The sequence below is a fragment of the Cebidichthys violaceus genome, unplaced genomic scaffold (genome assembly GCF_023349555.1).
Source record: "Cebidichthys violaceus isolate CVI_PGR_0920_01 unplaced genomic scaffold, fCebVio1.0.p SCAF_40, whole genome shotgun sequence".
NCBI classification, from domain to species: Eukaryota; Metazoa; Chordata; class Actinopteri; order Perciformes; family Stichaeidae; genus Cebidichthys; species Cebidichthys violaceus.
Window position 1 is genome coordinate 1,236,827 of NW_027176595.1, and position 13,446 is coordinate 1,250,272.

At 41.5% G+C, this 13,446-nt stretch overlaps 1 protein-coding gene across 1 annotated transcript in view; it reads right to left on the reverse strand.

Moving 5' to 3' along the window:
• The window catches only part of shank1 (SH3 and multiple ankyrin repeat domains 1), a 72,931-nt gene that overhangs the window by 48,803 nt on the left and 10,682 nt on the right, over nt 1–13,446 (reverse strand). The window contains exon 2 of the mRNA XM_068727875.1: nt 5,381–5,941. Coding sequence (XP_068583976.1) covers nt 5,381–5,890 — 510 coding nt within the window. The 5' untranslated portion in view covers nt 5,891–5,941. The remainder of the gene's footprint in view (nt 1–5,380; nt 5,942–13,446) is intronic.

The window sequence follows — 13,446 nt, forward strand, 5'->3', positions numbered from 1 at the left end:
AGTCTGACTGTCGCTGAGTGCACACAAGTGAGTTAATGGACCAGAGTCTTTTTCATCAGCCACCAGTGGAAGAGGAAGGATCAGTGCAGAGTACGCAGATCCACTAACACAGCTAACTCAGAGTAGTCAAATCATCATCTGCAAAGTAACTAGTAACTATGACTGTCAAATAAATGTTGTGGAGTTAAAAAGTACAGTATTATATTTTGGAGAAGAAGTATAAATTGGCATAAAATAGAAATACTAGTACAAGTACCTCTAAATTGTACTTAAGCACTGCATTTTAGTAAAGAGACTTAGCTGCTTTCCATCACTGAGTGTAAATAAAATAAAACAGTTAAATTACTTCACATACCTTTGGGTAGTTCAGTCTAACAATGAATCATTCGAGCACTGAGTGACATGACTCATTACTAAAGCCAATCACTGAGGTGGTGATCTGTTTGAATCAGCAGTATTCCAATGCAAAACAGGTCACTACAGTAATACAGTCATTCAAATGCTGTTGAAATACCAGCTATATGTTACTTGAACCTCCAAAAAACCTTTCGACCAAATAAAGCTCCATTTCTAGACATCAAAAGGCGCCTACTGGGTACACTGGGGGGTTGTACAATAAGTTTTCTTCAACACAGTTTCAGTATGCCAGACGTTCCCTAACCTTCAGCAGATAAAATGGGACAAGATAACCTTCTATATATCACCCTGATCTTTCTCTCTCTTCGGCATGAGATGATAGAATCCATCCAACCGCATTTTAGCTTGACCTACAAAAACAAACTACTAAACCCCGGATTCTTTCCACATGTAGCAATGGCCCAAATCTCCTCTTGACAAATGTAGCAGAGAGATATTACAAACAAATCTGTAGCTCTCTGTGTCGGTGCACCAGCAGTGGCCTCTTGATTGACAGTGCCTTGAGAGAGATCGCCCCAGTAGGCTTGTACGGATCTGTTAAGAGAGTTTTAAAGCAGCAAAAGGTAAGACCCACTGAGGGGAGGCAGTGACGAAATCACCAGATGTTTCCTCTGTGGAAACGTTTCAGGAGAGAGTAACAAACACTGACCTCTTGACAGTCAATGTCAGAGGGCATTTATCGTGTCCAAACATATTCTGCAATACACAAAAAAAACATAATGAATGCAGAAAGGTGAGCCAATCTGCTCAGTGTGTGCAGAAATACAGGAACCTAATGGCATGAAAAAGAGTCATGCCAAATTGAGCAGATTAAATGTTCTCAGTTCCCTCCTTTGTGGTGAAGAAATATTCTGCTAAGATGTATCTCATAGCTCTTTATTAACTCTCTTAAGAATATGTATTTAACAAACCGATGAATACAATTCTAAATTTTAAAACTATAAAATCTTATATATTATTAATGTTGATTAACTCATGTTTTCAGATAATTAACATATTATAATACTGTTCAATACAACGTTGAACCTCCCTCCCTCCTTCAGCTCCTTGCTCTTGACTCCTCAGCCCTTCCCTTCCTTTCCTCGTTAATATTTTTTTAGTATTATTTTTTTAGTATTTTCTACAAAGAATAAAAGAAAAATATTGTCAAGATATTATTTTTTTTTTACAGAAACTGCATTCTAATAACATGATTCATTTGGCTTACAAAACAATGTATGTATATATGTAGCTATATATTCTGCCAAAAGATATAATTATAACACTTATTACCAGCGTCAGTGTGTGTTTGTGTGTAGTCTCTGCATTACTGCATGTGAGTCACTTACGTCACTCGAAATCCTCCCCCCTCAATTCATAACATTTGCATTTGCGTTCTGGAGTCACTCCCTCGTCTCATTACAACACAATTAACAAGCAATTAGATTTTTATTGAGGGTGAATTAGCTGACATGTAGAACAAACCTAATGTACTGGGAGTGTAACGTGATATTACCCAACACCAGCGAGTGAAGGAGGAGGAGGAGGACAGGAGATGAACCAGTGGGGGAAAAAAGTAGATGAGAGGGTTTTTATTCTGAATGTGCAGGAATAAGAGACGGAAAGTGAAAAATGACCTGAAGAGGTTGAGTCAGGACAGGAGAGTGAGTGAGACAGTAAAATGTCAGAGTGATGGTGGGTTATAACTCTCAAGACCTTGGGGAGCAACAAAATATGTTCTGAGTCACTGCATCTTGGCAGGAAGATAAGGTCATGTTTTAGTGCGTTCATATGTTAATGTTTATCTGTGCGTGAGTCTATGTTGTTGCTCAACGCACACATATGGACCAAAGGAAAACATATTTAAAATACTGCACAGTTAGACTGACAAATTGGATCATTATTGGCCTTCTTTGTAAAAATCTGTGTCCTCCACGTCTGCCAGCTAGTTTGATTAATGTGATTATATAATGATATTATACTTGACAATCAACAAATAGAGACTTTATGGCTATCAAACTGTATACATAAGAACAAGATTCTGACATTTTTTACAACTTTTTCTTTTTAATTTAGCATTGCATTATTAATTGGGCTTGAAAAATGCATATTCATGATTATTTCTTTTCCACCTCTTTTCTACTCATAGAAATGAAAAAGACTTGCATAAAAATGTTTCTTGTTAAAAGACTCAAGAGAGAGAAAATTGAATGAATTCTCCTACAATGACTGAGCTTGTCCTTCAATTTGCATTTTATGTTGTTAAATGATCTGAAACAGCAGGAATAGACCAGGACGAACGTGATTTTTTTGACAAAGTCAATTTGTAATACAAATTTGACAGATGTTACACATTTACTTTAAAGGTGATATGTGTAAGATTAGGCCAAACATTTTGTTCAAACCAGTAGTAGAGGTGAAATGCTGCCCCTAAATGTTTGGAGCATGTGGCCACATTGAACCTGTAAGGGATGAATACTAAATGTCTGTGAGATTCATTTCTCAAATTAATTTAGATCAATACTGAGCAGAGCACAGTACTTTGGGTAAAAAAAATAAAATAAAACAGTGCTTAAAGTCAGCTTAAAAAGTCAATATCAATCGTCATCCTAACACTTTCTGTACTCCCTATTCCGATTTCTACTTTATTCTCAATCCACCTTTATTTCTTTCTGTCTGCTTCACTTTATCCACCTGGATCTATCTCTATCTAGCTCTGTCTTTTTCAATCTACATGTATCTCTTTTCACCTGCCTTTCTCAGCTACCTGGTTCCTACATCAATCTACTTTGATCAGCTTCTATCTGTGTCTGCCTGCGTTTACCTTTATCGCTGTCCTCGTCTTTGTGCTTTTATCTACTCTGTCTCAGCCTCTTTCTACCTCTTCCTGCCTCCTCTTCCAAACACACATGTCTTTGTGCCCCATTCTGTCGCTCTGTGTCTTCATGTGACCGTTAAGCAATATCTGAATTTTTGACCCCAAGCTTGAGTGAGCATTCTCATCCCAAGCAATCCCATTTATCCATCTTTTTACAATTAAACTTTGATGCCGATTTGTTAGAAGAAATAGGGAGTGGTGCATTATTTATGAGTGGTTTTAAAAACACCGAATCAAGCACACTTGGGTATCCACACAAACACACACACACTGCTGAAAACACCCATGCACAGATCAATAATAAATCACACGGCAGCAAGAGGGAGGAAGAAGCGTTGAGCGAGGCATTTATAGTGCACTGGGATGGTAAATATAAAATATAGACACGCACTCACACACACAGGCACTCACAGATGCATTTATTTAATTTGCAGTTTCATTCTTGCTGATGATTTATAAAGCCGACACATCACAGAAGCCACGATTGTTTGATAGAAAAGAGAAAGAGGACGGAGCGCTAATGTCTGAGGAAAACGGCCTCCTGTTTGTCGAACACAAAAGCAGTGTGGTTCAGCTTTAATCTGAGCTAAGACGCACACTCTCTCCTCTATCCCTGTTCCTCCCTTCTCTTCCTCTTCCTCTGTTTCTCTTCTGCACAAAAACACACACTTGGATGCAGCCTTAGCTCCTTGCATCCCGTGCTTCTTCATAATTCAATTATTGGTACAATTGAGATGATTCACTTTCACTTTCACGGATCACTCGTCAGAAAAGCACAGATATGGAAACAAAAATGACTGGGTGTCTGGCATCTCATGCCTAATTTGTTGGGAGTGGGAGAATGGCGTACTGTACATGGAGGCAGCTACATCTCCAGCCCGCGTGGCCGATTACGACAAACTTCTAATGGAGGCTTTTGCACTGATGTGATGTAAGACCGCATCTGGAAAAAGTAGAGTAGACAGATTAGTCTATCATGATTCTGGACAGCCCTCTTAAAAACCAGTCACACCGAAATGGGCTTTTCACGGCGGGCTTTATCGCACCATTTAGAAGCTCTTTGGCGACATTGAGCCAGAGGCAGCGCTTCCCCCTCTTTTAGCTTCCTCCCTTCACTTCAACTTCCCTCTCTTTGACTCTCTCTCAATCCTTTCTGTCTTGTGGTGTTTTCTGAAATCAAATTGGCTGCATGTTCTCATTGTGAGTGCTCTGGTATGTGATTTGGCTCCGTCTCCCCCTCTCTGTCTCTCTGGCGCTGGGTCACCTTGAAAGTCTCTCTCACCCTCTCAGATCTTTCACTTTGCTGACGAGCATTTGCGCTTCTCTCAGTTTTCTGCTGGTGATGCAGTGAGACAAAGAGAGAGCGAGAGACAAAGACAGAGAATCTAATGTAATACGCCCAATCCTCGGAGATTTGCAGTGTTTCTGGAACACATGCACAGCGCAGGATTTAACTGAACTGACCACACGTACTGTCATAACACTCATGGTCAGATTATGAGATGATGGGCCCCAGGGCACAGACACAGAAATCCATCCACTCACCTATTTCTCAATCATCCTGTGCAGGGTCACAGAAATGATGTCAAGCAGAGGCCCCTGAGAACTTCAGGCATGTTTTAACACAATGTATGTTAAAGGAATAGTTCGGTATTCAGGGACACACTTGTATTGTCTCTCTTCAAAGAGAGGATCGACACCACTCACTTCTCTCTACTGTAAATATGAAGCTACAGACAGCAGCCAGGTAGCTTAGCTTAGCACAAAGACTGGAGGCAGTTGGAAACAGCTAGCCTAGCTCTGCAGCCAAGAAGCATTCCAGCACGTAAACCAGCAAATTATTGTTTTTACACTTTTAAACAAACAAGGTGTGAGGTGTGAGTTAGTGAGTTTCAGATTGTGTTACTTTGGAGAGAGCCTGTTTGCTCATGTATACACTCGTATGAAATACAACGAGCTTTCATTCTTTGAGTGGTGAAAGTGGAGTAATTGTTCATGACCGTGTTAAAAAGTGTGTTTAACTAATGAGACGTGGCCCGCTGTGTTTGCGGACTTCTCAGGAGTTGCTCCCGTGATGTGTGTGCAGTGTGCGCTGACAGCACTGACCGTTTGCTTGATGTCTGGGATGCCGATGCGAAACACCATCATGGCAATGTGGGTGTCCTCAGAAGACGCCGTGCCGCCGCTGCGCTCCTTCACTCTCCGCTGCTGCTGCGGCTGCTGTACGTGATTGGCTGGCTGTTGGTGCGTGGGTCCGGGATTGGACGAATAGGGGTTTGTGGTGTGTCCAGGGTTCCCTGACCGAATCTGTCTGTCCCCGGCGGGCCTTCCGGCCAGTTTACCTGGCGGCCTGTGTCCCTCACCCCTGCCCCCCCGCGATAGGCCACCTCGCCTGACCTCCTCCACCATCTCCTCGTCGTCGTCTTCCTCTTCCCCTTCCAGCTCGCCGTTCTCCTCCTCCTCCTGGTCCTCATCACGCTCATCTTCTTCCATTTCCTCCTCCTCCTCTTCCTCCTCCTCTTCCTCGTCCTCTGCCCCTGGATAGAGATGTCGATTATTTCCCAGCATCCTTTGTTGCTCCTCGTCGCTGGACAGGGGGCTAAACGGCATCGTCATGGCGACAGAGAGGGCGGCACTAGTGGCAACACCATCATTCCCAGAGAGACACTGTGGGGGGGGGAGAGAAGACGTGATGAAGACAGAGAAGACGGAAAACTACAACAAAGTTTGTCCAATGTAAGTCTCTTTCCCGGCTGCATCCAGGCCTCCATACCCCATCACTCTAACAAACTCTGGTCTCCAGGTCTCCATACTACTCACACCTCATGTATAAATAAACTCACCTGTGCTGTTAATTTACAGCTTCCAGACTGTCGCTAGTCATTCAGACATCCTGCTTGTACTGCTACCCTCAAGATCTGACTGCAGATGACCGAACCGTCAGACGCTTGAATCGTATCAGTATTTCACTGTGAGCGATAGTACTATAGCGGGTAAAATTACACTATTTTGGAACATGCTTGTACAGAGAGCACTGCTGTGACACGTACTACTTTAGAGGGCACTACTGCACAGAATAGTAAGTTATCACTGTGTGCTAACTGTAAAGACTAGCATTATAGAGTTACATCTAAATCATAACCGTGAGAATAAAACCTTAGAATGAGAAAGTAGATAACTTTCATTGACAACATTTGGAAATTGACATATTGTATACATTTCGAAAGCTCTCTTAGTGACACCATTGGTCAAAAATGTCAACTTTGCAACACAATTTTAGTTTAACTTTGGAGGACAATTCCTTTGATTTGAATGATGCCATGACACTTCTTCTAGCCCTTCCATCAGGACAAACCTAGCCTCACCACTGCTAAAGCTAAAGCTGGTCGTTACGTTCAGCATATTGTTTTGTACAATTCATCAACAAGGATCTCAGATTTAAGTCTTGTAACACTGAAGCTGCTGAGACTATTCTAGTTCATTTAAAGCTGCGTGAGAAATCCAACATCCACCTCAGTAAACTAATATATTGGTCTAACACTACACAAGTTGACTATTCAACACTGTACATTTTCTATACAGACACTTGTAATGGACAACAGCTCTTCATGTGATAAACTATACGCTCTCATTCTTGCCATCACCCCTGAGAGAACCGAGAAGCCACTTCAGAGCATCAGCGATGCAGCGCTGTATTCAAGTACGAGCAGATAACAGCAAGAAGCAAAATAACAGATCTGTCCCCGGTGGCTCCTGCTTGGCTCTGCGCGCAGCTTTTAGGATTTTCAGCACCACCACATTGTGGACAGCTCCACACAGAACCAAACAGCAGAATGTCAAACGTAAGAGACGGCGCTCACTTCACGCCAGAGGACTGACCAATCAGCGCCTGATCTGAAAGTTAAGCTTAAGTAAAAAAAAAAATTCGACTTCACTATATTCAGGACAGAACATTTTACTTTACACACTTATTTGACGGTAATAACTAGTTGCTTTGCAGATTTAGATTGTAAATACAAACACTTGAACGCTGATTGAACCAGTGATCTGTGCAAAAACAAAACTGTGCAAAACTAAATTTCAAATCTAAAACTCCATCTGGAAAGAATAAAATGAGTATCAAGTTGCTCTTTGTTTTAATTTTTCTTGAATCTCAAGTACAGAATAATGAGGCTACTTTAAATTGTAAATTGAGTTTGTGTGTGTGTGCTTGTGAGGAGGCAGCTGAAAGACACAGGGGAGTCAGAGCCATGTTGTGAAGGGGAAAAAAGTCTTAGACACAAAATAATGTCAAGACTCCTCATGAGATTAAGCTACAAGCTGTCCAGCTCGACAAGAAACAAGAAGGGAGAATAAGAAATGAAGAAACGCCACAAGAAAATGAAAAGGAAAGGGTGGACAACAGGACCCAGCATGTGGCAAGGAATGTTCCTTTTATGTCTCACATCTTTGAAAAATAAAAGCATGGCAGTCAGGGGAGATTGTTACAACTTTCTATGATGCAACCATCAGGTATCATTTATTTGATGCCAGTTGAGCATCATGTACCTAAAGTGTGTGCCGTGTGGAGGCAATACCTAAAATAACTGAAACTGCTTTACAGAAATTGAAATTCTTTCCACAATCCTTCACTCGACTCGATCTAACAAAAACACAGTTTGAAGCCTGAATGTGAAGCTAAAAGTTGTTCAACTTGAGTTTGTTTTTCTGTCGTCTCTCTCTTTCAATTTCTCCACTTCTCACACAAACACACTGAGTACAGGACTGGTTGTGACAAATACTGACTCTCTGGCAGTGATTCAGCCTCCAATTTCTGAACGCTTATATTAGCAGGCAACCTTCTGTTCACAGTCATGAGGAAATACATGTCAGACGAGTGTGTAGCAGACTGTAGAAGTTTAACAGACATTCAGACTGTATCACTCAGTAAAATAGACAAGAACCTCAGAGGAGACTTGTAACACTTGACAACCAAGGACAAAGGATGAATCATTGTTGATGCATTAGCCTGTAAACGTCATTTTAAATATGACTCTTACTACTAAACATGCACTCTTGGGTTATTAAATCTTATTTTATGATCTCGCCCTGTGTTCTCCATGTGAAATCTTTATGTCTACAGTACTAACTACGGCCATAAGATAAATGTATAGTATATAAGTCCAGTATAAAGTTGATTGAAATGGAAGTACCAAAAAATATATTACAGTACTTGCGTAAAAGTAAACAGAAATCAGTATGAACTGGGCTCTTGTTATAGCTACATTGTATTTTTTTAAAGCTTTGGAAAAGGTTTGAAAGCCTCACTTAAATGTAAATTAAAATTAATGAGGACTCTTATTTAATGCTGTCTCGGAAAATGTAGAGGAGGGCTTGAGGAATGGAAGAAAAATGTCAAAATTAAAGCAAGCTTGTAAGAATATTTAAAAAGAGGGAATAGACGACAGGGGAGGAGAAGAGGGCTGGAAACCAAATTGTTGGAGGGAAATGATGAATAAAAGAGACAAGGGCACAGAGACAAAGACGGGGAGGAGCGGGAGAAAGTAGCAACGTTGGTAGAGTCTTGTCAGAAAGCTCACCAACCGGGGAGGGGTACCTAGAGCAGATATGATAATAAATGGAAGTGAACAATCCATATTTTTGCATAGTGCTGACTAATCAAAGATAGGGGAAGCTAGAAAGGAAGGACAGGGAAGAGGACATAGGGGGAAGCAGTCAGGCAAGAGGGGTGTGATTAGAGAGAGAAAAGAAAACAGTAATAAAAATGTGAGTGGTTTCATGATGGGAAGAGGAAACACCAAACCTGTCTCCAAAAAATGAAGTTCCCATACAAGTAAACAGAATTCTCAATTACATTTGGAGGGAAACATATTTTCTCCTGGATTACGGTTGCAGTTTTAAACACGTGGTTAACGTTTGGCTTAAAAAAAAGTGCATTTGTTACATAACTGAAGTTACATATTTGACGTTAGATAGTTCAGTAGGGACCAAAGGGGAGGACAGCTGACCGACCGACCAACGGACTGACATTGACATCCGTAAAGCCACGTCGCTAGCATGGTTCAAAATATGAGGGGGATTAATTGAAAAGGTGCCAGAGAGTAAAGACAATGACACACATGGATGGAGGAGAGAGTAATAGTGTGAGAAAGTAGAGGGAGGATAGAAAAGAACAAAAAACAGCAGAGATATTCTGATGGAACAGGGAAACAAAAGAACATTGATGGAGAACGAGGAAAAGACTTGAGTGTGAGAGGTTGCTGTGAAATCAGAGGTGTGATCTGACCAGGGATGGATGATGGAGAGCAGAGAGGAGCAGAAGCCAGAGAGGGTGAATGTGGGGTTGAATCGTAATGCCATCGCCAAACCATTTTTGGTAGGAGTTGCCAAAAGCCAGAGCTAATATTGATATTCATTGTATTTAGATTTGGCCTTTATCCACATTTTCATGCCAAAAAATTTAAAGGAGTTCCAGTTTTTTGTAGAATTTGTAGAAAAGACTCTGAAACAGCCCATCGACCCTCACAGGCTACTCAAACGCTCCACTGAAAGACATAATGAAATGTATTTTACGCTCCTTAAAGCAGGCAAAGGTACGTTTCATTGCAGGTTTTACAAGATGACACCTTGAGGCTGTTAAGTAAAATCCACCCACACCACACAGTGATCATAAGCCCTCTGAAAGTGGCTGGTGTGACAGACCTGTTTGTCACGCATTCTTAGCTAAATTAATATTTATTCAAGGTTGATAGTTGCCAGATATTATCTGATCCTGATGGATGGAGCAGAGAAAATGAACGTGGAGTTAAAAAGGCTGAATCCAAACTTTTGAGAGAATCACTCATCGCCAATTAAGCTGGAGCAGGTCAGGACTGAGGGAAAATTATGAGAGAGAAAGTGATAATCAGTTCCCGAGAGAAAAGTCATGACTCACAGATAAAAGACCGTCATAATGAATGCTGTGTGTGTGTGAGCTTATGCGCGTCTATCTGAGAGGAGATGAAGAGGGCGATGGAGCGATTAGATATTGCCTAATGCCAACAAGTGATAATCATCACCTACTCTTCATATCTTGATGTCATACATCTTTATCTCTCATTTATTCTCTATCGTTCTCCTTGGAGAGTTGTTTCAGTTTCAGGTCATGTCATTAACACTTTCACTGAGCTCAGCAACTTAAAACTATTATTAACCCTACTAACCCTCACCCTCGAGCAATCAGAGGTGTTAACTCCTCAAGGAAAGCAAGAACACCCTCTGTGAACGGCGGGCTAACTCAATCGATTTACAAATCAAAAATTTAACAGGATGTGGTTTTACGAGTTACATCACAAGTTACGTGATATTATTTCTTGTCCAGGAGCAGGGAATTCCTGAAGTCTTCGTTGTGAGGTTACCAGACAAGCTTTAGTTCATTGAGTGTTTTCAAGGGCCTCTCATTGCAGTCATCAACACTTTTTGAAAAACTTATTTCATTGACTCTTTTATTCCGTCAATGACTGCTGGCTCCTCACTACTCTTAACCCGCCGGTGATCAACACCTACTTCAGGACTCTACACAAATTGTTCCACTCTTGATTTGCACGCCTAGGTAATTGCATGTAGCCTATGTATGTATGCATGATGTATAACTAATGCTTAGCAAATGACAAACTGAACCGAGTGCTGACTACAACGCGCTTCTTCTCATGTCGGTAAGATGAGATATACTGTAGTTAGCTGTTAGCAGCCACTTAGCCTGCGGTGTGTTTGGCTAATGGTTGCTAATGCAACGGGGCCAATACAGCTTTTGGCAATAAACACACAGCAGGACCTACTGTTTCTGTTCTGAGAAAGAGTTAAACCGTCAACATGAAGCGTCACACAGTGAGCTGCAGTTTAGATGCATTGACCCTGCCTTGGCACATTTACTATAAATTCACATCTGACAGCTTTTATATTTATCTGTTCTGTCTGCAGTGTCACTTTCAATAAGGTTTGTTGTTGAGTCTCAGATTTAAGACGCAGCAGAGTCTTATGCGCCCACAGGCTATGTCATTCTGGCTTTTTATGATGCATTGAAATCCTGCTGCGTTGTGTATACAGTAAAGGTATTTCTGAATCTTAATCACCTACTGGTAGCCTTTTACAGCATGGGACACCGCATTTTGGTCATTCACTGTTGATCTGTTGGCTGTAATACATCACATGGTTGATATGATTCCCATAGTTCTCATGATTTGTTTTATGCGTGTCCCTAAAGACACCTGACGCTTGCTGATCCGATTCATCCTGGTATTTACCCTGACCTAGAAAGGAAAGACACATCACCTCGAGCTGTTTTTTGGCTATAAAATGGTTTCTGCTATTTTCCTCCCTTTTAACATGCACTGTGCATTGTTGTATTATAATCGTTTGTAGTAAAGTGTGAGCTCCGATTATAAATGTACCCAATATGCACTCAAATCAACAAATGGAACAGGTGGCTGCTGGCTTGGGTGGTAACACACTTCCCAGAAAGGAAATGTTAAGATATTCATGGATGGGGAACGAGATGAGCCATTTAACATCTGTTTAAAAAGACGGAACGCTCACAGGAGGAACTGACATGTTTAGCAAATCTGTGTTTTGGCAAGGGAAAAATGGATTTGATCTCTGTTTGTTAACTCAAGACACAGTTTCCAGGTGTAAATGTAATCCAAACAAATCCTGTTTCATATACACAATCACGCAGCACTTGAAACCGCCATTGGTGGCAGAAGATAATCAGCAGAGTGAAATGGGGTTTATGAGGCAGCGCTTCCACTTCTACTTGAGGGGTTTTTATGTCACAGAAGTGAGAAGGAAAATGAGATAACTTTGTTGGGTGACTTGCTTGAGTCTTGACCTGGTTCTACTAAGCATCAATCCATCTATCTGTGTGATGCCATCAAAAGACTGATATCCCACCAGCATTGTGACATTTAACCTCCCTCCCGCTCTCTCTCTTTTATCTCTCCCAAACACACATCCTCATGTGCTCTCTCATTCCATCTCTTACTCTCTCTCTCTCTCTCCCTCTCTGGTTCACCCTCTCTTTTACAGTATGTAGGGCATTGCGTGTATAAAGATAGATATTTTCAGTGTCTTGGTCCCCAGGAAATTTCACTGGGAAACTTCCAAAGAACAGATCGCCCCACTTTCCTGCCACTAAACTGGAACGGCCAATTTTCTTTCCTCCTTGTTTGACATCTACACACAAAATGGCACTCTGATGTGCACAAATGGACACAAACCTCCCCATGAAGCTGTGCATACAGATGGATAAAGGCTAATAATGTGTGTGTAAACTTTGACCCTCTGGTCAATTGAACACATATACTATGCAATCATCCTCCAGCACTGAAGCGTCCACGTGGGAGCTGTACGTCACAGACAATATCAATCTAAACTGCAGGGACCCAGGAGGGCTCGCGCAAAGGAGAATGAAGCCACTTGTTCTACGCATGTTCTGATGTAACCATCCCTTGTGCTATTAAACTAGGGTGAGCGCCGGCGGAAGAATCTGGTTTGAGTTTGAGACGAAGGGGCGGGGTGCACGACAGCGTCACTAATGTTCTCATAGTGGAAATTTCGCAGAATTAGGCCCAGGACAACTATGAAAAGAAGACTAGCACATTTTGTGTCCCAGAAACTCCCTTCTGTGCACCCGATACTCACCCACCTCATCATCCATTCAGCATGCCAACAGGGGAGCCACGCTAGCAGCTCTGTGAGCTCTGTGTAGCTAAATGCTACCGCCGGCATGCTAACAATGATCATGCTAAAATGTTTAGTTTAGCGCGTTAGCCTGATAATATTTACTAATAAGCACTAAACACAAAGTAAAGCTATTTTTGACAAATTCAAACTGCTGGTGGTGGTGGTAAAAGGAACAGCAGTTTTTTTAGGATTCATCTTCGACACCATTGAAATGTGTACAAAATGTCATGGCAATCCATCCAGTAGCTCCATCTAATCTATCTCAATCTGGACCAAAGTAGTGGACGGAGCGACTTTGGCCTTCATAAAAACCACAATGTATTATAAACGTCTGGCCCCCACTCAAACATCCAAGTCTGAGACTGTAAAGTGACTTAAACCCTTGTTATAACATAAACAAAGGCCAAAACACTCCAGCTGCAAAACACTCGCCAACACGTTCATGCTTACAA